Source organism: Cynocephalus volans, chromosome 16, assembly GCF_027409185.1.
Source record: "Cynocephalus volans isolate mCynVol1 chromosome 16, mCynVol1.pri, whole genome shotgun sequence".
NCBI classification, from domain to species: Eukaryota; Metazoa; Chordata; class Mammalia; order Dermoptera; family Cynocephalidae; genus Cynocephalus; species Cynocephalus volans.
In genome coordinates this window covers 45,649,349-45,676,497 of record NC_084475.1, presented here as the reverse complement: position 1 = coordinate 45,676,497, position 27,149 = coordinate 45,649,349, and the positions used below count along the sequence as shown (strand labels likewise).

General features: G+C 41.5%; 1 protein-coding gene across 1 annotated transcript in view; it reads left to right on the top strand.

Moving 5' to 3' along the window:
- The first annotated feature begins 343 nt into the window (after nucleotides 1-343).
- LOC134364953 (histone-arginine methyltransferase CARM1-like) overlaps nucleotides 344-27,149 on the top strand; it is a 126,485-nt gene continuing 99,679 nt past the window's right edge. Inside the window, exons 1-3 of the mRNA XM_063081166.1 lie at nucleotides 344-447; nucleotides 1,279-1,384; nucleotides 19,359-19,469. Coding sequence (XP_062937236.1) covers nucleotides 1,310-1,384; nucleotides 19,359-19,469 — 186 coding nt within the window. The 5' untranslated portion in view covers nucleotides 344-447; nucleotides 1,279-1,309. The remainder of the gene's footprint in view (nucleotides 448-1,278; nucleotides 1,385-19,358; nucleotides 19,470-27,149) is intronic.

Genomic DNA, 27,149 nt, shown 5'->3' with positions numbered 1-27,149 from the left:
TGTATGTTTTTCCCTTATCATTAATAATCACCTTTGGCAGACCACATACTGAGTACATCTGTGAGCTTTGTGAGCACAGTACTAGGGGAACTCGGGGAGCCCATCCCTGCCTGTGTCCCATTGTGCTGTGTCACTTGACAAATATGTCTGACAAGTGTAAATGAGGGTGTCACATTGGAGTGGTACCATTCCCTCCTTGCCATTTGTTATCATGCATGTGTTCAGGGATGAATGTGCTGTTTCATCTCCTAGTATTTTCACAGCTGGAATTTTTTTAGAGTGCAGTGGTGAGTTCTGTGGCTTCCAAGGTGAAGAAATGAATCTGCCTTTTCTCCTTACAGAATTCAATGCATTTTTAAATACCTTGAAAAAATGCCAGAATCAGAAAAAGGAAAATTCAGTGTTCGGCCAGCGGACAGAAGAAGCGTCTGCTGCACAATACTTCCAGGTCGGGAAAGTTGCTGTGGGCGGAATTAATTGATTTGTTTCAAGGTGACACATACCTGTGAACACGCCTGGCCAGGGTGGGTAGCAAGGAAACAATTGATTTTTTATTGTAGTTGTTCTCAAAGCGTGGTCCCCAGACCAGCAGCCGCGTCACCTGTTTTGATCCCCATTCTGCCACGTGTAGTTGTCAGGACTTGGGCAAGTTGCTGTGTCTTTCTGAAGGAAACATGATTCATCTGTCGGACTGTTGTGATGACTGAATTTGATTAGAGGATGTTCAGGAAGCACGTGGCATGGTGCCTGGCACATAGAAAGCTCTACCGAATGGTGGCAGTTACAGTGGTGATATTTATCGCTGTCAGTGTTGGTGGATTTACACCCACTGCACCTCCCAGCTGGCTTGCCTTGCTTCCATCGCCCTCACTGACCCTGCCCCCCCCCATATTCACCCAGGATTTCTACCCAAGTTTTCTTTTCCTCTTGAGGTTAATGGCGCCCATCAAAGCAGGCCATCCCTTTTGGCCCTGGCCCTTTTCTGTCTAACTCTATTATCCTTGATCTGTGCTCTCGAGTAGCCTCTACTTTGGGAACAGACCCCGGGTAGGTATCCCATCCGTATCTAGGCCTGGCTGTGTTACATGGAGCAGGAGTCAGAAGTGTGGGATCCACTTAGATGTCTACGCCTTACACAGAGGAGCAACACGGACAGAGCTTCAGCTTCCCTGGTGTTGAAGGCTCTGCCTGCCTTGACCAGGGCGGCGCAAGAACCAGATGCTCATGAAGATGTGGCCTTGTGCATTGTTTACTCTGTCTCCTTCTCTTCCCCTTACCGTTTTATGGCTGCACTTCCCAGCAGCAGAACATGCTGCAAGATTTCGTGAGAACAGCCACTTACCACAGAGCCGTCCTCCAGAACCGTATTGACTTTAGAGACAAGGTAATGCTGGCAGCAGGTTATTAATCTCATGATGTTTTAAGAAGCTTTTTCAACACCAGAATCAAAATGAAGATTTGGTAGAATTATCATATGATCCAGCAATTCCAGTCCTAGCTAAACAGGTATTCAAACAAATGCTTGTATACAAATGTTCATAGCAGCACTATTCAAAATAGCCAAAAAGTGGAAACAATCCAAATTTTCATCAATAGATGAATAAATAAACAAAATGTGGTATATCTGCACAATGGAATATTATGAATATTATTTATATTTACATTATTTGCAAGAAGAAATTAAATGCTGATTCACATGCTTTAATGTAGATGAATCTCAAAAACATGCTAAGTGAAAGAAACCAGTCACAAGGATCATATGATTTCATTTATACTAAGCATCCAGAATAGGTAAACCCATAGATACAGAAAGAACACTAGTGGTTGCTAGGGCTGCACTGGAATGAGTTTGGGCGGGGGTCGGGGGCAGATAATAGTAAATGACTGCTTAATGGGGACAGTTTTCTTTTTGGGGTGATGAAAATATCTTGGAACTACATAAAGGTAATGGTTGCACATCATAATGAATATACTAAATGACACTAAATTTTACACTTTACAATGGTTAATGGTTAATTTGATGTTATGTGAATTTTATCTCAATAAAAAAATTATGCTTTGAGTGCCAGAAACTCAAGAGACTGAATACACTATGTTTTGGCGCATAAAACAGGTTAGGAGCTTTATTGCTACATAATGAATAGCTCTTCATGAGGCACTCTACTTCAGTTTTTTCATAGACTCCACAAGTGCATGCATTTATTTCCTTCATGGAATAGATCTGAATGATGAATGATTGCTAACACATTATACAACTGTTGTCCATTATTCTCCTACCTGTTAAATAGCCAAAGTGTTCAAAACACTAAACTGCTCATCTCAGAAACAAGAGTACTTGTCCGGGAAATCACAATCCTGGGATTCAGTTTCATATTTTCCCCTTAACTAGCTGTATAGTCTTAGGCAAAACACTAAACTTCGCTGAACCACACAGTCTGCTGCCATAATAATTGTAGATCCATGGTCTTTGAGCACCGCAACATTAATTTCCTAGAAAGTGTGTGATAAAATATTAAAACAATGACCTTGATGATTCATGTCTCCCTGTATCCAGCCACTTTGCAAAGTCATGTGGCTGTTCCTCTTATCAATCTTAGACAGTCTAAGATTTTACTCCTTATCTCTGTGCTGACCTCTGACTTGCTTTGACCAATAGAAAATGACAGAGATGATACGTGTGCATTCCATAGCTTAGGCCTTAACAAGCCTGGTGGCTTTTGCTTTCATGCTCTTGGAAGCCTGAGACCACCATACTGTGAAGAAGCCCAGTCTAGCCTATTGGAGTTGAGTCTAGTCTAGAACTGAGACAGCCAGCCAACAGCCAGCACCAACTGCCAGGCATCATGGGCCTCCCAGTCCAACCAACCTTCCAGCTGAATGAAGAAACATGAACAAATTCAAGTAAGACCAACAGAGAAATGGCCCATGCTTCCACAGAGTTGGGAGCGCTGATAAATTGTGTCTGGTTTGAGCCACTAAATTTTGATGTGGTTTGTTATACAATAATAGTTACTTAAAATTGAGGGAAAGATGCATGAAAAAGTACTGAGAAATAGGCCCCAGCTAGAAGTTGGTTTGCCCATCACTTTGTTTCCTCCGTCATCTTCACCTGTGATTGAGCCCATCAATGAATATTTCACGTTGGTTATTGTAATTTTTAATTCCAAAATTTCCATTTGGTTCTTTTTATATCATCTATATCTTGGCTGAGACTTTCTATTTTTTCCATTGGTTTCAACTAGCTGCTTTAAAGACCATCGTAACCTCTGTGTCATTGCAATGTTCGCTTCAGTTGCTTATCTTTTCCCATGGGAATTGAGATTCTACTGATTCTTCATATGCCAAGAAATTTTGGATTTTATCTTGTACATTTTGAATATTATGAGACTCTAGGTCTTGTTTAAAGCCTATGGAGAATGTTGAAGTTTTTGTTTTAGCAGGCAGTCAACCTGTTTAGTTTCAGACCACAAGTTCTTTCCAGCAGTTGGTCTTCTGAGGACTGAGTTCAGTTTCCAAAGCTTTGGCAGTGCTATTTGGATCTGTCCTGTCTATGTGTCACCCAGTGGTCAGTCTGGCACTCAAGTGGATTTCTCAAAGTTTTGGTATACTGCTAATCAGTACCAGATCCGTGCATGTACAGGCTGAGGGTGAGCCAAGGAATTTACTTATTTTTAAAAAACTGTGTGGGGTTGCTTTGCCCACCTCTTTCCTTTTCATGATCTCTCTGATATTTTCTGGTTCCCTGGGACCACTTTTCAGACTCTGACCAAAATGCTCACTCTGCCATGTATGTTCTCGACTTTGCCTCTGTATTGGCCATGCAGAGAGAGGACAGAGAGAGAGAGAAAAAGCACAGGGGGTTGGCTCCTGCCTTTGGGAGTGACAGCATCACTGAAAGGACAGCAGGGTTCCCCTCCTTCATATTTTGGCTTGTGCAGGCTGATGTTGCTACTACTACACTGTTGCTGGGGGCTGGAGTGTGAAAGAAGGGAGGAAAGGGGAAAAAAGGAGAGGAGGAAAGGGGAGGAAGGAGGAGAAGAAGAAAAGGAAAGAGGAAAAATCGAGGATTTCCACGCTCCAAGCATTAGCAGCTCCCTTTCTCTCACCGGAGCCAGAACTAGAGGCATCTCCAAGAGCTCTCTCTGTCTGTACCCTGGTGCTCGTTTCTGGTGTGTTGTGTTCAGGCCAGGGCTTACGGGAGGGAAAAAAGGGATAAACTCACTGTTGGTTTGGTTGTATTTCAAATCCTTGTCTTCTTTCCTGATCTGCCTGCTACTATTTACTTTTCAGATTCCTCAAGTAGTTTCTCCAGGCATTCTGTCCAGGTTTTCCATTGTGTTTAGTGGGAGAATCAAGGTGAAGTGGGCTTCCTCCAATCTACCCAGGACTGCACACTTTCTAAAGGTAAATCTAGGTACTCTGGTGGACGAAGGCAGCAGGTAAGAGATGGCAAATAGCTAGGTTTGGCTGACGGGTCTCATAGGTCGTGTGCCCAGGAACCTCGATTATGAAGTCAGCATTTCTAATGAAGAGGATCTGATTATGACAGATTGACAGGATGAGAATGGAGGGAAAAAACTGTCTTCTTTTGTCACCTTCTCTGGTATTCAGGGTTGTGTGTAAGCAGTCTTGTCGTTGACCGAAGATAGGTTTTTTTTCTCCAATTCAACAACAACAAAAATTAACCCTGAACTGTTGATTTCTTCTTCCTGGTTTGAGGATGTTTCCTGGAAGTGATTGTTTTATTTAGGGAAACCTCTCCCTCTATAGGGACTTAGTTTTCATTTATAATCTATTTTCTATTATTTATAATCTATTTTCATGTTATCTATAATCTACTTTTATTTCTGGTTACAGCTTCTAAAGACCACTCCCAAAACTACTAATTACACTAAAAATTTGCACTACAAAAGTCTTTCACAGACATTTCACATGGATTATTCACTTGGCCATTTCATTTGTATACCTTTACATCTATAGCAAGGAAGATATTGGACCAGATCGTCTTTAAGGTCACTCCCAGCTCTAGTCTCATTTGATTCTACAAAATACCCCTTTCCCACCTGCCTGGAATGGATTTATCTGTCAATGGAATAAAATAAGCCTCCATTTGTTGGGGTTGATGAAGGTGATGATCATGTGGTTGATAGTTAATTATATCCCTTTCTCCCTTTGAGTTCTGAACCAATTTAGAAGTAGACACAGATGTCAGGTAGAAATCAAAGTATCAGCTTTATGGTTGGTATTGCTGTTTGGAGAACGGGGCATAAACCTGTGGCCAAATAAAGCTTCCAATTTTTTATCCCAAACAAATTTTCCACTCACCTGTGTGCTGAACAACTGGTCTCCCAGACAAGCCCACAGTCTGCCTGGCAAGCTTCCCACGTGGGGGACTCGCGGGCACATGCTTGAGTAGGAATGGGTAGGCTGGCTCCTTCCAGGTACCTGAGCTGAGCAAGCTCAGTCCTATTTCTCAGTGTCACCAGTCAGATGAGTCACTCTTGCCTCCATTACTGCCACTCCTGGGAATAAATATCCCCTCCCCTCTGAAAACTGAAGGAGCAAACTGTCCCCATTTTAGTGTCCCAGGAATCCCCTCGGTCCCAGACAAATGGAGATGGTTGGTAACTCTAACTCCAAATCCACCAAATCTATCACAAATCTGAAATCTTTTTAGTCCTTTTTTGTTTGTTTCATCATACTGATGGCCATTCTAGAATAACCCCTGTAAGTCTGGCATGGGTTTAGAATGACCAATACCAATGGCTATTATTTATTGAGGAGCTTAGTACAGGTAAGCGCCATGTAAAGGGCTTTCCACACTCTGTTCCCTTTAATCTTTATCATAACTTTATGAGATAAATACTAATATTATTGTCCTTTCAGAGATGAGAGAACTAAGGCTTGGGAAGGTTGATAACATACCTGATTTCATACAACCGGAAATGAAAGGCCAGGGTAAAACCTAATTAGTCTTACTTTAGAGCCTACATACTAACCCCTGAAATGTATTGCCCATGGGAAGTTTGGCTATAATTGCTAAGGGAGTCTTTTGTTTCTCTAGACCTAAGGATGGGATGAAAACATTTTGGTTACGTAAACGTCCCCATCAATGTATGAGGTAGCATTGCACAATAGTTACGGTCATGACTTCTGGAGCCTGAGAGCTGAGTTGAAACTCCAGCTCGTCCACTTATCATGCACCTGCTGTAGACCTTTATCCTGTCTGTCTTGAGATTTGGGGCAGGTTGTCTACAATCTCTGAGCTTTGGTTTCCTTATCTACAAGGAGCAGTAGCTACTTTCCAGAGTTCTTGCAAGCTCAGGATGATACAATGCATATGAAGTGCTCAGTACATGACTCTTAATAATATAGTAATATAAACTCAATACATATTAGCAAGTGTTATTATTATTGATGATTTTGGGGAATGGTGCACAAGTTTCCACCTCTGCTATAATTTTAAATATTTCAAATCTTAATTTTTCATTCTGCCTCCTTCATGTAGTTTTAATGAAAAATCCTGTCTTGGCCAGAGGCACTGCTGGCTGAGAACTCTATTTGGAATCCATCCAGGAAACTGACCCTGCTGAAACCCACCTCATCTCCCCTCCTTGGAGTTTCTGTTAATTGCCATCTGGCTATTTTTAGTTTCTTCAAGTGTGTGCTGGGTACAAGCAGGAAAAGTCCATCCTGCTGAGGATGTGGGGCTGCATAAGCTGTGGTGTTTTAATCTGAAAATGTTTTGACACTTCATTTGTCAGGGCACCAATTGCTGGAAACTTTGGAGAGTAAGCGGGAGCCAGGAGCTTATTATTTTTTTAAATCCGCGTTTTCACAGAGGAGAGAATCCCCAGTTGCAGCAGCTGCTTAGTGCATCCAAATGTGAGGTTGGCTCAGGCAGAAGGGATTTAGGGATTTGAAAGCTTGAAAGAAAACGTAAATAACTACAAACATGCGAAGCAACCTGTTCAGGCTGTCAGCTGATATTCAGATTTGCAGAGCCTGAGTTTGGGCTCTTCTGATGTGAGTTTTCATTGGTGAGGGCTTATCAGTTTGGTCAAAGCCCCTTGAGTCCATTTCTAATTCTGTTCTGAAATTCTCCTCTCAGTTTAAAACCCTGCACACTGTGGGTTAACCTGGCATGCTAATGAGGCCTGCTGTCCATAATCATTGACGGGAATAAAGGCTGCAGTATGAGTCTACCGCACAGTCCTGTCTGTAAGCTCTTGTTTCCTTACATTTCTTCTAACCCTCCCGTCCTTGCCCTGAGCATCATTGTTAACCCAGTGGTAGCAGAATCCTTGTTCAGAGCTGTGTACAGCAGCAAGAAGAGAAGGAAAGGACTCAGGATTCCTGCTAGGTGCTTTGCGTATTCTATCTCATTTAATCCCCATGTGCTAAGGTTCTAAAAAAAGAATTCCCTCAAAGCATACAAGAACATCAGAGAACTAGGCTTGGAAGCTACATAACCAGACCACTTTCCAAAATTATGCTGCAGAATTGATCTCAGGAAGATAGCAGTGCAGCCAGACATAGATACTGTCACTTGCACAGCCCTCACCCAATACCAATCTTGGGTGTTGTTCCTAGAATCTCTCCTCCAATGCTCTGAAATTGGGAGGTAGCCATGACCTCATGAGAGTGAATTTTGGGCCATTGCTGTATCTTCACACTCTGAACTTCCCACACAGAATGCATCCTATTGGCAGAGCCTAGGCCATGCCTGTGCTTTAGTTATGAGGGTGCCAGACAAGAGTATCTGGCACCTTTACTTACCTAGCAGAGAATGAGTGTTGCCTCTAATGTGGGCATTTCCCACATATAGGAAGGGTGTCCAGATGCTGAGAGGTACAAAAGAATGGCAAATGCCCACTACACCCTATAACAGACAAATGCAGTCCATATCATTAAGCTAATAATACAGATAAAGTGATCAGAGCTACAAAAATGTAACTAACTTGCTTTAGGGTATACAACTACTAAGGGGTAGAGCTATATGCAAACACAGGTCGGCCTATATCCAAAGCCTTTACTGCAGGATGATTTGGGGAGCAGCAGAAAGCTATGCTTTATATGTTCTAGGCTGATAAACTGACATTTTACTTATCTATGTGATCTTTGGAATATGGGGGAAGAGGGACAGGATGTGATAGTGAAAAGCAGTCTCTGCTAGTACATACAGACATATATATGTATATATATATTTTTCTGTGGATTGGGCTTTGAAGGCTGTTAGTTTCCTAGGATTGCCATAACAAATTACCACAAACTGGGTAGATTAGTACAACAGAAATTTATCGTCTCATATTTCTGGAAGGTAGAAGTCCAAACTCAATGTGTCTGCAGGTCTGTGCTTATTGGAGTGAGCAGGACTGAAGCCATGTTGGGATCTAAAACAGCCTGAGGGGCAGGAAATATTAAAAGACACAATATTTTTTTTCTTAGCATGTATTTCTCTAGGTTCCCTCTTTTCCCATGGTTATTTGATATTTTGAACCTTGGTTATGGGGCAAGATGACATTATTTACATAAATGTAAAGTTGGTTTCTAGACAGCCTGGAGCTGCAGACTTGAAATGAGACACACACTATCCAGACCCTGAGAAACCAAGGAAGACATCAATGAAACTATGCTGATCCCACCCTCCAGCAGGCCCCTGAGATAACACCAAGGACAGGAACAGAGAACAGATGGAGCTTTGCCGAGACCTTGCACCTGGTTCCTTGCACGGAGCCCCCACAGCTCACATCCCCCTCCCTCCTGCTTTTCACTTCTCACGTTCCATTCTCTCAATCTCCTCTTTAAAACCCCTCAGTAAATCTGAGTAGGGGAGATGGTTTTAGTCTGGCCATCCTCCTTCAGGTTTACTGGAGAGGTGGGTTAGCCTAACATCTTTCCTCAGGTTACCGATATTCCTGAATTAAATCTGACTTCCTATTTCACCAACATTTGACTTTTAGGTTGTTTGCTTTTGTTAGAGGCAGGCAGCTGGACTTGGGCCCAGTAACGTGCTGTCTTTGAAGGCTCTAGGGGAGGACTCTTCCTCGCCTCTTCCTGGTTTCTGGTGGTTGCTGGCAATCCTTGGTGTTCCTTGGCTTGCAAACATATCACTCCATTCTCTGCCTCCACTGTCACATGGCTTTTCCCCCATGTGTGCCAATGTCTCTATGTAAATTTCTCTTTCTCCATAATGACATCCATCGTATTGGACTAAGGAACCACTCCAAACCCAATGTGACCTTATCTTAACTTGCTTACATCTGTAATGACCTTATTTCCAAATAAGGTCACATTCACAGGATCTGGATAGACATGAATTTTTTGGGAGCGGACCCTATTCAACCCAGTATACAGGCCGGGTTCAAGTTACATTATAAATCACAATAAGTCACCCCTGGCATTAATTCTCTGTAACAGTGGTAAAGAGAAAGAGATAGAAAATGCCCTTGGGTTTTAACTGATCTCTTTGGTTCCTTAAGCCCAAAGAAGATCCTCTGCAAGGATTTTCTAGTGGTGAGTGTGAAGCAGATGGTGTGTCTGTTCCAGGGTTCTGAGCTGGAGTGGAAACTGCTACCAACAGGTTTCTGGAGAAAGATGCCACAGTCAGCAAAAGAAAGTGCTTTCATTTGGTGTGAAAGCAAAGGATGGCTCTCAAGGAGATCCAGGAAGAATGCGAATAGACAGTAGTCACAGACTGTTTTGGAGGTAATTGGTGTAAAGGAAACTGGAGGCTTTCAGGTCCAATGTAACAGGTGGATTTCTAGTCAAGGTATCTGCACTCAAAGCCCATCTCTGCTCCTTTCAAGATGGTGTCATGGGACCTTTATCTTTTCGAGATTGATTTTAAATTGGGATAGGAATACTTAACCACGTGGTAGCTGTAAGAATTTAATGTGCTACTGTATGAAGAGTCTCAGCATAGCTCCAGAATGCTGCACACATAACTGAGGAATTGAAATTGGAATCATCGGACCTTCAAAGATACGGTTTTCCCAGGTTTGTGGGTTAGCTAGACTAGCTTATGCAGCTGTAACAATCAACTCCTAAATTTCAGGGCCTTAGTCTAACCAAGTTTTATTCTTTGCTCATGTTTTGTGTCCATTATGGGTTAGTTAGGGGCTCTGCTTTATAGCATTCACAGTCCAGGGCCCAGGCTTATAGAATAGCCTTCATGTGGAGTACCTGTTGCAGAGAGGAGTGTGGTGAATCACACACCCGGTACTTAAATCTTCCACCTAAAAATGGACCATGTGACTTCTGGCTACATTACATGGGCCAAAGCAAGTCATATGGTCACTCCTAATTTTGAAAGGGCAAGGCGATGCAGTTCTGTCATGTGCCCATAAGGAGAACCAGAAATATTTGGTAAATCTCCCTAATGACTATCATACCAGATATCACTTTTGCAAACTCGTTAAAGTAGGGACAGGTTGCTAAGGTGATATTCTCAGTGCACCAGCTGTTCATGAGAAGGGATTAGGAAAGAAAGAGGAGGTTTGGAGGATTAGTATTTCAATTACATGTTTTTTGGGGGGGGAATTCACTTCTCCTGATAGATTGCCTACCCCCTGAATGTAAGGCATTTTAGAAAGTTCCTAGGGTTGAATTTTCAAACCTTTCACTCTCCTCTAAGACTGTGCCATGAAGTGCAAATTTAGGGCAACAACTGACTTTCTTTCTAAAGGCTTATATCAAAGACTGTATAACAGTAACTTCTAAAGTAGACAGCTTTATTTTAATATCTGATTTCCAGGGTAAGAACATTAGTAGATGAAGAGGATAAAGTCAGTAAAAAGCAGTTAAAATTGAACAAAACAATCAATTAATAAGCTCTTCAAAATATTGTACTAGAACCTGGTCTTCTCTGATCCTGAACCAGAAATTGAGCTCTGATGAATTTGAAGCTTTTACCTGAATCCTCTTTCCAATTAATTTCCTAAGTCTGAGGTATTGGCACAGTCACTCAGCTTCAGAGTGGTGGCTTAGGTTTAGAATTGAGAAGTTTCAGAAACCCAGAAAAGCTAAATCACGGGAACATGTCAATAAATGCGTTGGTTTTCCTATAGCTATCACCGATTTCTTAGCCTAGGTTCCCTCAATAACAGAGCATGAGGCAAAGGCTCTGTGCTGACACTCCTGGGGAGTTCAATCTCAGGAGAGCTGGAGTAGGAGAAAGGAGAGTGAGGCAGGGAAGGAGGGAGAGCAGCTCGCTGAGCTGGCTCCAGCTTTATGAAAAACTTGTTCCTTTGTGTCTTAGGACACTTTCAAAGGGGCCAATGAAGTCACTCCATCCTCAAATAGTTCATCCAGGGGGAGAAAAGTGGAATGACTTATCCACGGGCTGCCATCTCCCACTGGTCAAAGTATGCCCCACTGGGTATTAGCTCTCTTGCACTTCATGGGTGCACGTGTGTGAGTGCCAAAAGGGTGCTGGAGTGCTTGCTCCCACCTCAGCAGCAACAAGGAAACTCTGCGATAGGAAGCACAGGGTACAAATGAGGTGCACACTGTTTTGTTCTCCCCATGAACGATGTGCAGAACTAGGAGGTACCATTGCAGCAGCCTCCTCAGCAGTAAACCCAGCTCCAGGTTTCAAAGACCAGTGCAACCAATTTCTAGGTCCCCTCTGGCCAGACAGCAAGGCATGTGCTCCATTCTGGCATGCTGTAAAACCAAAATGTACTATAGCAGCCACCCAAACCAGGAACCTGGGACTCAATCCAGACGTTTTCTTCTCCTTTCCAGTCTCCAGATCCTTTAGCTTCTATTAACTCAGTATTTCTACAACTCTTCCTCTTCTCTCTGTTCCACAGCTAATTCCTAGTTCTCATTCTTATTGTGTCTTTCCTGGAGTATAGCAAAGCCTTCCAGCAACTTTCCATGCTTGTACCAATGCCGGTTAAGATATCTTTGATTTCAAGGAGGAGAAAATCCCTACTCACATAGGCTAAAACAGTCAAAGGTAATGTAACTCCATGGTGTTCAAATATCCTGAATATCACATCTGAATTTAACCATATCCAGGAAATAAGAGGCATCTTTTCTGTGTGTCACTTTAGAAGGAAGGAAATCTTTGCCAGTGGCCTCTTCCCAGCAGACTTCTCCTCGGGTCTCGTTAACAAAGCTGCATCACCCACCCAAGCCTAAACCCATTACTGGCAAGAGGGATCCATCTGAGATTGCCCTAGACAAATAGGTCTCCTCCCTGGAACTAGAAGTGGTTAACCACATGGTAGAGGGTAAATACTCAATAAAATTAAGTATTTCTTCTGATTGGAAGGAAGAAGAGAGAAGAGACTGATGTTGGTTAGAAAATACCAGTGCTGCTATGACTGATCTTGTGCCCTCAATCCATGCCACTACTGGAATGTTGCTGCAATGCAGCTGTGAAATAATTCTTCTGTTTAAAATTCTTTGATGACCCTTCTTTGCTTGAGAACAAGGTCAAGTCTTGCACACGAGACCTGTACGATCGAGCATTTGCCAGTTTTTCCAGCTTTTGCTCTTGCCGTGTTTATGCCTCGACCTCACCCCCACTTCTACCTCGAATACATCATGCCCCTAAGGTAATTCACTGTCTCCTAACTGTGACTGCCTCTGTTTCCCTTTGGTGCCTTTGTTCATACTTTCCACAACTCCTGCCTCTCCCTCCAATCAAATGGCACATTGACTGACATTTCAATTTTTATTACTCTCATCACCTCAATAAGGTCTTTCTAGACCCCTTGGTAAAGTAGACTATTCCTCCTTTGTACTCGCACTGTGCCCTTAACGTAATCTGTTATTGCCACTATAACACATGATCATCCTTCTTTCTTGCATGTCTCTTTCCCCTTATCAGACAGTCATCTCTGTTCATATGTGTACTCTCAGCACCTAACAGTACTTGGCACAATGGGTAATAGGAGGCACTTAATAGAGGTCTGATGAATGAAAAAGTGCTTGAGGGTTTAGACCTGAGTGATCATGTCTGGGTCTGTTGGTAGCATCTGAAGATGGGTTAATCATAGGGATATAAGCTAAGAATGATCAGCATACTTTATATATTCCCTAATCATAGAGGAAAATACTTGTAGAACTGATAATGGAATGGTTAAGAGACTGATGATGAATTATCCGTCCTCTGCCAGAAGACCAGAGAGAATGAAGCACAGTTACTCATAAGAGTTAATTCTGCATTATTTAAACAGAGGCAACCCTCAGTGAGAGCAAGTTTCACTGCACAGCAGATGTAGAGGTCTGTTTTATGAGGAGCTATCACCAGATATTCCCCCGACATAATGAAAGTGCTAATTATATGAACAAGATTTTAAGACTTAAGTCCAAGCTGCAAAGGCCATAAAAGGATGTCTTCTGCTGCCTTTGAGATGCTTTGGAATTTTTCTTCTCTGACAAAAGCTAGAGTAAGAGATATGATGGGCTGCAAACAGCTGTGTGGTTTCCTCATTCTGTTACTGCCTGGAAGCTGATGAGTCTACCTTTCAGGCCATGGTTTGGATTTCAGAAGAGTTGGGTAGAGTTCCTGGAGATTGGCAGCCCATGGCAGCTAACCATGATGATAAAGCACATAGCACTGTGCAAGAAACTGGGGCACATAGGTTCGGGCTGTCTGATGACCAAAGATGGAATAAAATAATGGCTGGATAGAGTGATGGCTATGGAAGCATGAAGATGGGTAGGGCACAGAATTTAGAAATATAAACCATACAACAATGGCAGTTAGTGTACTGCAATTTAGAGCATCCATTGATATGTGCAATCAGATAAAGAATTATTAAATAATAGCTAGCAACACTTCAGGAATTAATTGTGGGATTATCAGGTCCTCAATATGTTAAAACAATTATAAATAGCTGGGGTAAAAAAGAATACTAAATGAGATCAATATTATTGTAGTCTAAGAATAACTTAGAATTGAAGTTGAGAGGGAATGGCTAAGAGCAGAGGGTTCTGATTAGATAATTTTTAAAATCATATCTCTGGCATTTATTGAGCACATATCTTTAACTTCCTCTGATTCTCAGCCTCCTTACCTACAATATGGAAAAAAAAAATAACAGTACCTATGTTATAGAGTTGTCACCACAAGTAAATAGGGTGATGCCTACAAAGTACTAGACAGGTGTGGCATGTGATAAGATCACTAGGTTGGAGAGGACTTGTTATGTTGGTACGAGGTGACTTCTCAGGGAGGTAAAAGCTTTGCACCATGTTTTCTGGATCATGTGTCTGTTCCCTATTTGTGGTAGTGAGATTTGTTTCCATTCGTTGAGTTTATTCAACAAAGATTTGGAGAGTGTCTCTACTATGTGCCAGACTCTGCCTATGTGTCAGGGATTCAATAGTGAGTGAGAAACAGATGAGCTCTCTCCTTTAATGAAGATTACTATTCAGGGGAGAGAGCAAACATTAATCAGATAATCACTCAGTGCATGAAAAATCATAACTGTGGTGAGTGTTATGAAGGAAGGGTATGAGGAGGTGGTGGTAAGAAAGCATACAGCAGGAGGACTTAGCCTGGGAGTGGAGCAAAGACCACAGATGTCTTCCCTGATGGAGATGTTTGTAATCTGAAGCATGAGTTGGTGCATCAGCCAGGGTCCCTGCAGGAGAGGGATGGAACACATGACGGGGTGTTTCAGGAGAGTTTAATAACAAGACTATTTGCAAAGATGTGGGCACAGTTAAGGGAACCATCAAGGCATGGTGAAGCACCCCGGCACCAGCAAGAATGGGGACTTATTACAACACCTATGCTTAAAGGTGGTTACTGGAAACCTGAGGAAATAGTCATAGCTGTACGAGATGGAAGCTCAATGAGAGCTGTGACTTTTGTTGGAGGGAACACAAACAAACTGTGGAGACTGAGGGACGAGGAAGCTAGGAGAATAAACCTTCTGACCTCACTCTCTTCACTCCCTCTGACCTCCTGTTGTCATTTCTCTTGACTGATCCCAAGTAGACTTCAATGGCAAGGAGATACACTGATCAAGCTCCTGACAAAGAGCAGGTTGGAGAAGAGCAGAGGGTAAGTCAGGAGGAGCAAATACAAAATATCCAGCACAAGGGGTAATTAGTAGGTTAAAAAAAAAAAAAAAGGATTACCTTAGACTGATGCCATACAGTGTGCAGTGGGCAGCACCCCAGGCAAAGGGGACAGCATGAGCTGAGGCCCTGGCACAGGAATGAGCATGGAACCTTCTAAGAAGACCTGTGTCATGGCAGAAGGGTTTGGAAGAAGGCTACCTCAGACTGTCAGTAGAGTGACTGTTCAGATTACAGTTAGGGAGGAAAGATGAAGATCATGGAGGAAGATGGAGTGTAAAGAATCAGATCTATGACATGACTTGGAGGCCAAGAAATAATATACCAGAATGCGGAAGACAAGAAAGGTGGAGTGGGTGAGTTCAGGATATAAATCTTGAATAAAGCAGGGGCATCCTGAGCTCTTCTTCTCTGGGGGCTGGCTTCTGATTTGAGAGCACTCCTAGAGTCCAAAGGGCTGACAACAGTCGTAAGTCTTTCCAGAGATATTTCAAGGTGATATTGGAATTAGGAGATTGCTGTTTTGGGTCACCCTATTCCATTGTTTAATTAATAAATATTAATGGTTTTCATGTCTCCCATTGTGCTAGCTGGGTGCTGGGAGAGAAAGGATGTGATTTCTGTCTTCAGGAAGCTCCCAGGCTAAGCAGCGAAGATAAGCATGTAAAAAAATACTTAGAATATGCTGTGAGTCCTATTAGAGAGCTACAGACAAGGAACCAGAGAGCTCAGCCTAAGCTGATGGGGGAAGTCAGGGAATGCATCCCTGAGATGTGATGTCTGATTTAGGTCTCAAAGGGTGGATTTCCACGGTAGAAAAATGAGAGGAGGGAATGTCACCCAAGGGAAATGTATTGGTCAGTGTATGCCACCTGTAAACAAATGATCCCTAAGTCTCCATGGTTTACCATATAAATTTTATTTGTTGCTCATGCTATGTCCAGTGTGTTCTGAGTGGATCTTCTCAAAGCAATGAGGCAGAGATTCAGGCTGAATCCTGAAAATCACTGCAAAAGGAGCAAAGGGTGTAGGGTAGGTGTGTTGGACTCTTAACCATCTTGGCCTAGAGGGGACACTCATTATTCCCTCACATTCCATTGGCCAGAACTCATCCCACAGGCCCACATAGATACAAGAGGGCAGAGCAACGTAGTCTTGGCTTGGCAGCAGCTTTCCAACAATTCCACTGTAAGACAAGTCCACAGACATTGGTAGACTGTTAGCCACCACTACCATGGGGAGCTGCACATGAGGGAGCACTGAATCATGGAAAGGGACATAATTCCTGTGCCTAGGGTGTGTGGGAAAGAAGGGAGAGGAATGTATAAGAAGCCAGAAAGGCCAGTTGTTGCTGGATTGCTCAGGACTAAAGACAGCACACAAAAGAGACCTCCTGCATCTGCGCGGAACCATCAGAGGTACAGTATGATCAGATTTGCACCTCTTCACAGTCTACCCTTTTCTCTCATCTTTTCCTGCAGGAAAAGAGGCCCATAATGGTGTGGAGAGTAAAGCTCTGGATTCTCGTCCCAGCTCTGCCACTTTCTAGCCGTGTTACCTTCGGCTGGCTACTCACTGTCTATGAGCCTTAGTTTCCTTACAATAAAATGGGCACAAACTATGTACTCTCTAATCCAGGGAGGATGAAGATGAAATAGATAGTATCAGGGGAACATCCTTTGCAAACTATAAACTGTTTTACAGATGCAAGGGGATTGCACTACTCTCTATTGCCTCTGCCTGAGGAAAGATATTTTCTCCCAGGGTTTGAGAGTACAGCAGAATGTCTGCCAGCTTCCTCAGGTATACCCAGTTCTGTGATGCCCTGCCAATGGCAGAATAAAAAATGGACTCAATATAGTCTTCTATAAAGACAAAGAAATACAATTAGAAACAGCCCCAGGGCTTCCTGAGGTGCTGTGTGGGAAAGTGTAATGGAATTATCTGTGTTAATGTCCTCTCTTCTCCGATAGTCTTGGAAACTCCAGCTTTCTGCTGAGGCAGTATATTTCTATTAGAATCTAAATATTTGCTTTGCCTGTTAGTTTTTCACCATAGAATTTATCCTTGTACCTGCACAGCTTTGTTTCCAAAGTTGCCTGGCTTACATAGACAAGGCAAAAATGTCCCTCTCTCTCCTCACCCTCTCTTCCCAGTCACATGACTGAAAATTCACTTGTTAAGTTTTTTAGTATACACATAAGTGAGAAGCAGATGGAATTATCTAGGCAGTGCTAGCAAAAGATCTGATTATTTTCAAGGCCTATAATCTGTTTTGAAATAGCCAAACAATTAAGGTTATTCTGGCTTCTGTATTTTAAAGATCGCCTCAGCTTGTAATTTTTTACTTCTGTAGCTAATGGTCTGGGTCTATTAAAGTATCTTCCTAGCAGATAGGCCAGTTTGGCACAAGCTTAACCACATCAGGCTTCCTTCTATCTCTGCCCTTTTCTTTCTCCCATTCCCTTTCACCTGTCTCTCTCCTGATAGTAAGACATTTCTTTGCATTTTACTCTGTAGGACCAAGAGAACTGAAAAACACCACTCTAAGGTATGATTCATGCCACCCTAATAAATTCGAAGAAGAGCTCCATTTACACATTTCTAGGGCTCCTTTTACCAGATCACCCAGGAGCAATTTCCAAGGACTCTTAACTTTGTATCCATATTTTCAGCTGAACTTGGAATCTAGGGTGTTGTATCTTTAATTGAAGAAGGTTCTAGAAAAGTTCTTCTGAATACGGTGCATCTTTCTTTGGGGCCACGGATTGCACTCTCCCACTTTACGGCCTCCACTCCCTAAACAGCAGTCAGGAGTGTTCTTGCAACAGACCATGGCCACGTGAAGATGATGTCTTTCCCCGACAGGATGAAGAGAAGAGAATATTGGTATTTCTAAAAGTATAGACAGGCTGACAGCCAATTTTGGAGTCTGGGTGACATTTTAAATTGGTAATGCTCCTAATTACCCAAACCCTAGGAAACCATATGGCGTACAGCCACAGCTCTAGAATTAATATAAGTGAGCACTGTGAACCCATTACTAACAGCATGTTCTCTTAGAATAATGGCACAGTATCTGTGTCAGCACAGTGTGATATTGCGGTTAAAACACACACAGAGAGATGCAAAACCTCTTGGTATTTTCTATCCCTTACAAAAATTTTCCTGCTATTAAAATTTTTTTTTTAATTTTTCTAAATTTTCTGACCAAAAAACCACTGCTTTGTTTCCTTGCCAAATATTACCTATTGGTATTGCTATGTTGAAATGTCAGTTTTATTGAGGACTTAAGTGTAAGTTAGCAAGTGTGGTAATATGGAACATGAGCTTGGAAGGCAGAAATGTTCAGATTCAACTCTTAGTTTCCCTACTTATTGCTAGGTGAACCTGGGCGGGTGTTCAATGTCTCTGATTTTCATCTATTAAGTGGATATAATAATGCCATCTACTCAGATGGTTATTATGAAGATTCAAAGCCAAATAAAATGTGTTGATTAAAGCTAGTGCCAAAAACTGCTAAGAATAAAAGTCACCAATGAAATAGAAATACAGTAACCTGAAATTTCAATGATCAGACTGAGATTCAGGCCTCAGCTTCAGCAGTGTTTGGGGAGAGAGACCCAGTACATACCATCCACCCCTTACCTCTCAGTACACAGGCTCACGTGTCAGCCCCTTTGTGCCAGTGAATGGCGATTTTCTTGATTTAAGTTCCAGGTCTGAATACGGAGAAGGGAAGAAAAATTTCATGTCCACTAACTCCCTACTCTCCATGGAAATCTCCCCAGTTTTGTGGAGGGGGCCTGGTAAAAAAAAAAAGCACATATCTCACTTTTGGATTTTTCAAGACTTTATCTTCAATTATTTCTAAACGTGTGTAGATCATTCCAAAAATTATTTGAGACAGTTGTCATTTTGTTCATGCTGATACATTTGGTGGAGCAATCTCATTCATGACACCTTACTTTCCTTGGCCCTAAGCATCCTGAAAGCAATCCATGTCACAAAGAAAGTATAATAATAATAGCAATGATTTGACGAATACCAATTATGTGCCAAGTGCTTTGCATACATTTCATATTATTTAATCCCACAGCCAGCCTTAAACAGTGGTTATTATTAACCCCATTTAACATGTGAGAAAAAATGGTCTCATGGAGATCATTAACTTTGTCAAGGTCGGATCACTTGGAAATACCAAAGCCAGTACTTTAATTAAGTCTGACCAAATGCTCAACGCTGGCCTGATGCCAACAGCCAAGCACCTGATTGTTTTTTCCCCCCTTTTTTGTCTCATTTCCTTCCAGGTTGCTCTAGATGTCGGTTGTGGATCAGGAATACTGTCTTTTTTTGCTGTACAGGCTGGAGCTAGGAGGGTTTATGCAGATGAAGCCAGTTCGGTAGCACGATATGCTGAGGTAAGTGGTTGTATTTTTGAGGCAGCTACTAATTAGGTCTTCAGTATATTTCAGGGTATCTAGTGATGAACCCTTCCAGATAGGTTACTTGAAATAATTTTTTTTTACCAGTCTCTGATATTTCCTACTGAAAAGTTACCGCTGATAGAGCCCAGCTTCCCAGTAGTGAGTGATACAAAACAATTATTTTTTAAAAATTTCACTGATACTGAAAATAGAGCAAAGCTTTCTTCCTTCCCATCGACTCTGTGGCAGGTGGGGCTGCTGGGTTTGGGGGAGATGAATGTTATCTTAGTTTTAATGACCTACCAGGTGAGGAGTAAGATTTCACTGGAGCTGGATTTATTTTTTTCTTCTTAAGTGCTGTACTAACAATAGCTGCACCTCTCACCTTAAATTTTACTCCTGGTTTAAGGGACTGCTTGGTACATGGCTGTAGTTGGAGGAAGAGACAGGTATCTGTCTTAAGGATCTTTTTCAGATTTCAGGTTCTGACTGGAGAACAGGGAGATGCTTCGTTTTAAATACAGTGCTCTATTATCATTATGAAATGCGTACAAATATTAGAAAATAAGTCAAAATCAAGAGTCACGTAATAATGGCTTTCAGTAATACTTGAATATAATAATAACACAATCAAGCTGCAGAGATTGGATGTGTGTGCATGTGTGTGAACAGGGTAAGGTGCTTGTCATTCATACCTGGAAAGGCCTGAATTTTAATGAGGAATAGATGACAGAGAGCAAAGCTTGCTTGGCTGCTGCTTCAGATGAGCATCATGAAAATTTCCTCCAACCCTGGACAACTGGTAGTTCTGAGTGATGGTTTTGGAGTGAGCGAGCAAAGGAAGACCAAGAGAGGAGCAGACAAGTGCATACGGCACGTTTGTGGGGAAAGCCTGCCAGGGCGTCCCGACTGGGAGATCGTTACGCTCTCTTTTCTTCTTCCAACAAGTCCTAAAAAATATTTTTAGTCATTTGCTTCTCCTCTAATTTTTATAAGTCATTTTTATTAAATATTAGTGACACACAAAGGAATATTTGTAAAATGTGTACAGTGTAAAGAATAACAGTACAATGTGTTTCCTGCCCTTTTTAAGAAGGCCGTTGTCGTTTCCTTTAAAAGTCCATGTTCCTTGTCCTAATTACATCTCCTTTCTGCCCTGAACGTCTGCAACCACTACCTTGAATTTTTATCATTCTCCTATTCTTTATAGTTTTACCACATATGTTTCTATCCCTAAAAACAAATCACTTACAAACTTTCCATAAATGCAATCATAATGTATGTATTCCCTTGTAATTTGCTTTTTTTACCCAACACCACATTCCTGAGTCATCTTTGTTTTCACATGCAGTTGTTTATATATGTTCGGTGCTATATGGAGTCCCATCATATGAGAGGTCTCCAGTCGTAGGCCCACAGCACTGCTGGCAGACTTGGATGGCTTCCATTCTACAAGTATTATTATAAATTTCATTGCACACAGTCCCCGTTGCATCTTTGGTAGAGTTTCTTGAGAAACAATTACTAGAAGAGGAATTGTTGGGTCATAGGACATGCATACGTTCAACTTTGCTATATAACACCAAATGTTTTCCAAAGTGGTTGTACCAATTTTCACTCCCTCCAGCAGTGAATGAAAGTGCTATTGTTCTACGTCTCTGTCAGCACTTTGATAGTGTCAGACTTTGAAATTTTTGCCAATCTGGTGTTTATTATATGATATTTTTGGTTTTAATTTGTGTTTTCCGCTCACTAATGACTTTAAGCATATTTGCAAGTGTTTTGGCCATTTGTGCTTTCTTGTCTGTAAAACACCTGTTCAAATTTTTTTACAATATCTCTTTTTAATTGTTTTACAATTTTTCTTTTGAATTAGAATCTAATTCTAATTCATTTGTAGAAATGAATTTATATTCTAAATATTAAGCCTACGTCAGTTATGCACGTGGGAAATACCTTCTCACAATTTGGTACATTTTCTTTTTCCTAATAGTCCTAGTGAATTTTAAATATGGAATTCTAAAAAATAATATGGAAGAGAATATAACCTTATAGAGAGAACCCCATAGATAATATCTCTTCTTAGATACTAGTAAATCTTAAAACGCGTTCTTAAGGACGAGGAGTTTGGAGCTTTGTCTCATTCATTTACTTGTATCTTCATTGAATTATCTCTTACTATTCTGTTCTTGGGCAACGTAGGAGAAACAGTAATGGTTAAGGTCTATTCCCACAGTGAAAAAGCTTCTCTTCTGATAAGGGATTGATTCTGTTGTATCATATCACAGACCAAAAGCAAACAAAAAAAAAGAGTGACATAAATAATTTAGGAGTTTTCTTTTCTTCATGTAGTTTGTTTTCTCATCTATTTTAAAGTAGTTTGAGATATATTAGATAGCGATTTTTTAAACTTTAAAAATCTAATATCTTTTGTTGCAATATTTTAAGGAAAAAGAGGAAGAAAGTAGCCAGAGATATTCGTGCATTCCCTAGGCATAATCCTGTCTTCAACCACAGCATAAACTCAACAGTCGCCAGCACACCGTGGGAGGAGACATTCTAGCACTGTCCGTGTGACTGGCTTCTTCGAGATCATTCTCATCTTGGTTGAACACATCAGCGGGTGTGTTGCCTTCTCACAGGGTGGCCTCTCCTCACTGACACTTCTGCTCAGAGTGTGGCTGCTATATAATGACAGTGCCAGGGCCTCTAGCAGGAAGCCAGTACAGAACAGAAGAGGGAGAAAACAAAATATTAAAACTTTTTATTTGGAAATCATTTCAAACTTACAGATAAGTTGCAAAAATAAAAATAGTTCAAAGACTATCATATTCCCTTTACCTAGATTTGCTTATTGTTTACATTTTACTCCATTAGCTTTATCATTTGTTCTCACTCACTGTACACACACACGAACATGTGCACACATGTGTGTGCACACGTATATGTACATCAATATATATGTAGATATATAGAGATAAATACACACACACGCACTATTTTCTATGGGTCAGTTATATACATCATAGCCCTTTATCCTTAAACATTTTAGTGTGTATTTCCTTAGAATGGGGTTATTCTCTTACATAAACCAAAGAATAACTTAATTTAAAGGTAAAAAAAAAAAAAAAAGAAACAAAACTATACAATGATTTGTCCATTGAGTCTTTCAATGTTAGTGATATAAGGTATTAGGGGAAGCCCCCAGCATGAGTGGAGAGACTGTCACCATGGGTGACATATTTCACTGCCTCTTGTCTTGCATGGTATTTCCAGGGAGAATTGATTTTTAAGTCATTAAAACCAGTGTTCTAATGAATTTCTGAAGCACCATAGTTTTATTTTATCTTTGGTTTTAGCTTCTGTGAGGATGTTTGTGTTGCAGTAATCTTTCTTTGCTGTGTGCTACTGGAGAACGCTGGGGGCAGGAGTAGCTTTCCAATGCTGTCAGGAATGCTGGAAATCCTTGCAATTCTTGCTGACAATTCAGTTGTGCCCCCAAGGCCTTCCCTGCATGTGGTCCTGAGGACAGGCTGGTTAAAAATGTACGCAAGGCCAAGGATGATTAGAATCTCCACAAAGTGTGAATTTAACAACAGCTTGGTGCCTTCTGATGAAAAACATAGCCTTCAACGTGCCCGTCTCTCCTGCGTGGATGTCTGAGATGCTCCCGTGGGCCAAGCCCTTTTTACCTTGTGGAGGATGATCTGTACTAGCTCGTGGTCTCTTCTTCTGACACCAACACTCATCTGTACAGTTTGTGGGTGGCAAAATGCAATTGTGAACAGCACACAAAAGATTTCCCATCTTAGAATAGGCTGCTATAGCAGCTCAGCTCCCTGTGCGTGGTGCTCCTTTCGACCTTTTCATTATCTGGTAATTGAACCAGCAGACATTTAATCCTTTCCTCTGGAGTCTTCATTAAATTGCTTGAAAAAGATAAAATTGCAACAAGAAAGAAAAATGTACAAATTTAACTACCATTGCCTGTCTCTGGATTCTTCTTCACACAACAGGCTTCTAGGCTTTAAGTAAACAGAATATTTTGAAATTGCATCAAATTCAATTTTAGTTGCACTGGGTGGTTTGGTCTGATTTTGTAAGTGTGGGTCCTCCGCAGGCAACATGATGTGAACAACTCTTGTCTAGGGGGTGTGCATGTTGAGTCATTTTTTGCAGGCATGGTCATGAACTAGCCAAGGTGACTCACACTCACCCTGGGCCCCATATGACATTTCTGGGTTCACAATAAGAGACCATCCCTGTTCAAGGCAAAGGTCAGGACTATAGGTCTTCCATGGGTTTCCAACCTGTGAGCCTTCCCACCTCAAGCTGCCAACTATCTCTTGCTCTTTTTCTTTTCTTTTATGATGGTACGTCAAAAAGTTCACGGAAAGATTTGTATTATCTTTCAATTCTATTTTCTACAAACTTTAAGAAATGCTCTCTTATGTGAAGCTGAGGCCCCCAGATCATACAGACCAAATTGGAAAAAAAAAAAAATCTTTAATCAAAAGTATACATGTATATAGTCAAGGAGGGGGGTATTCTTTAATTCAAAGTTGTATGCGGACACATGTCACGTCTCTCCACCTTGATGATAAACCCCTGGAAAGGCCAGCAGGATAATAGACTATTAAGGTGAGCCGTCATAACTAGATTTGTGTGTTGTAATCGATTTAAACTTACAGCAAAGTTCCCTGGCACTCAGACTTAACAATGTTCATAATCACTGTTGGGCCACTTAATAATTAGACTCTACTAGTACACAGTTCCTATAATATATGCCTTGTTAGAGATTTGTATACAGGAAATTTAGTGGGGAGGGCTCTCAGGAACCTCACCTGCAGGGAAGTGAAGGAAGTAGGATAGGATTGGGCAGAGGGAGGAGTTAAGCTACACCATGGTCATTCTGAAAGGCTCAGCCAATCCCACAGGGAGTTCTTGAGCTGGGGTGGCCCTTCAGAGTTGAGCCACCTTGAGGCAGGGGACTTTATATTCCACACGTTTTATGTATACACCATCAGCAAAGCATGTGACCTTGGGTAAGGTGGCCCTATTGGGCTAAGGGCAGGTCCTAGAACATGACTCAGCTGAGAGCCATCATCTGCCTGCACTCCCAGCAGCTGGGGGGATGAGTACCTTGGTCCAGAAGGAAGGATTGGAGTGGTACACCTCAGCCTCTACCACAAGATCAAGATCCAGGATTCTGACTTGAGGCTATGATAGGTAGCTGATGGAGGATACAGATAAAGATGATAATAAAACAAAGAAAGGGAGTTAATGTGATGGGGCAAGCAGGATGATAATAAAAGCTTAGGAAAAGCCAGGATGATTTGCTATGAATAAGCAAGAGCTTTCTAGAAACTGAGTACATCCCCTGATCTGATGTGCTCTGTACTATTCTAAGCCCTATGAAAACATAGAGCACCTAAAATGACACCATCCCTTCCCTCAAGGAGCTTATAATTCAGTTGGTTTTCAAACAAATGAAATGCTTACCAACGACTGAAAGCTAAGTGCAAATAAATGGTAGACATAAGACATGCCGATGGGCTGGGCTGGTTAGGGAAGCCTTCAGAGAAGAGAGGTGACTTGAACTGGATCCCAAAAGATGAGAAGAAATGAAACACTCCTCTGTTCATTTTCACCTCCTACTGCCAGCAATGAGATTTTTGAAAATCCTTAGGTTCCCATGGGATTCACAACCTAAATATATTTATAATCTCTTCACAAATACCAATTATTGGAAAGGTACTTCTAATTTCTAATCTTGAATATTAGAAAAAGCATATACTTTGAAGTTTTCCCCTATGAGTTTATCCTGACTTTAACTCTCGGAGCTGAGGTTTTCCTCCAATTCCTTAAGTGTCTGCAAGTGCTAACTTCTACTTCCTCCTCATTCTCCCACAGACACCAAATGCCTGAGTCACAAAATTCCATCTAGCCTGTCAACACTTCTTATTTTTACACTGACAATGAAGTTAAAAGGTGGCTATACGGAATCTGTTAAGGAAACAATAATAAGCATTTGGCATAGCTGCAGTTTTATAATTTAGGAAGTATTTTCACATCTATAAACTCATAAATCTTCAGAAAGAGTCTGTGAGGTGCTTGGAGCAGATAATACCATCTCCACATTGCAGATAAGAAAGAACATCAAAGAAGTCAGGTCATAATGATGAGATGTGGTTGTGAGAACAATCCCTTGTTGCTTCCTTCTAAAATGTCCAGGTAAGCAGAAACTAGTGAAGGGGAAATGAAGAAGTGAAGGTGCTTGACCAGACCCTGGAGCACCTACACCTATAGACGGTTCACCATCTTTCTCTTACCAAGGATCTGCTGTGAAGCACTTAAACAGGGAGACAGTTCTGCCATGCAAGAAAGAAACCTTCCTTCATTGGCAAATTCAGCTGGTAACGCACTTCACACAGGAGTAGTTTAAAGTAGTCCATTTGGAATGCAACTCTGTTTGCCACAAAGCCCATCCTAGAAGTAAGAACCCTTCTTGTAGCTGGATTGGTGATTGATGAGGCGAGAAGACAACTTGGCAGAGAATATCCATGCCTCTTTGTCTCTCTCAACACTCACTTCTCTGTAGGGTAGATCCTAAACACCTTTGCCAGGATTCAAATTGAGGATGCAGGCTCTGGAGTCAGACATTGTGGGTTATATCCCTGACCCTACAACCTAATGGCTTTGTGACCTTGACAAGCGTGTTAGTTTCCTATTGCTGCCTTAACAAATTAACACAAACATAGTGGCTTAAAACAATCCAAATATATTACCTTACAGTTCTGGAGGTCAGAACTCTGAAATGAGTCCTATGGGGCTAAAACAAAGCTGTCAGAACTGTGTTCTTTATGGAGGCTCTAGAAGAGAATCTATTCCTTGCCATTCCCAGTCTTTAGAGGCTGCTGCTCACATTACTTGGCTTGTGGCTGTATCACTCTGACATCTGTTTCTGCTGTCACACCCTCTCCGACTCTGACCCTCTTCCCTCCCTCTTATAAAGACTGTTATGATTATGTTTGGCCCACCTGGATAATCTGGGATAATCTCCTCATTTTAAAGTCTTTAATTTATTCACATCTGCAAAGTTCCTTTGACGTGTAAGGTAACATATTCACAATTTTCAGGGATTAGGATGTGGACATCATTAGGGGTGTCATCATTCTGCCTACCACACAAGTTACCTTACCTTTCTCTATCTCATTTCTTCACCTATAAAATTGTAGATAATAATAATCCTTTGTGAAGATATTATGAGGATTCGATAAGAAAATCCACACGAAAATTAGCACAGCACCTGACATCCTCTAGCTGTCATTGTTATTGTCATCATGGTTATCATCGATATCTTTATGGATCCTCATTCTATCCATGTCGTGGTATATTTTCCGAGCAGATGTCATGGAAGGGGGACACAGGCAACACGTGGAAGTACAAGGCCAGGCAGAGCACATTTTTCAAGAGCATGTTGTTTCAATTGCATTTTGAAATTCCCTTCATTACTCCTTTTTAAAACCAAAACATTATAAGATGCTGAAGCTTGGTTTATTTCCCAACTCTTCCCAAAGGTTCTGCAGACCTGGCAGAGCAGCGTGTTGAGCAGCTGTCTATATCCAATTCTCAGGAGAAATTTGTGGCTGTTCCTAAGTCCCTTCCCTACTT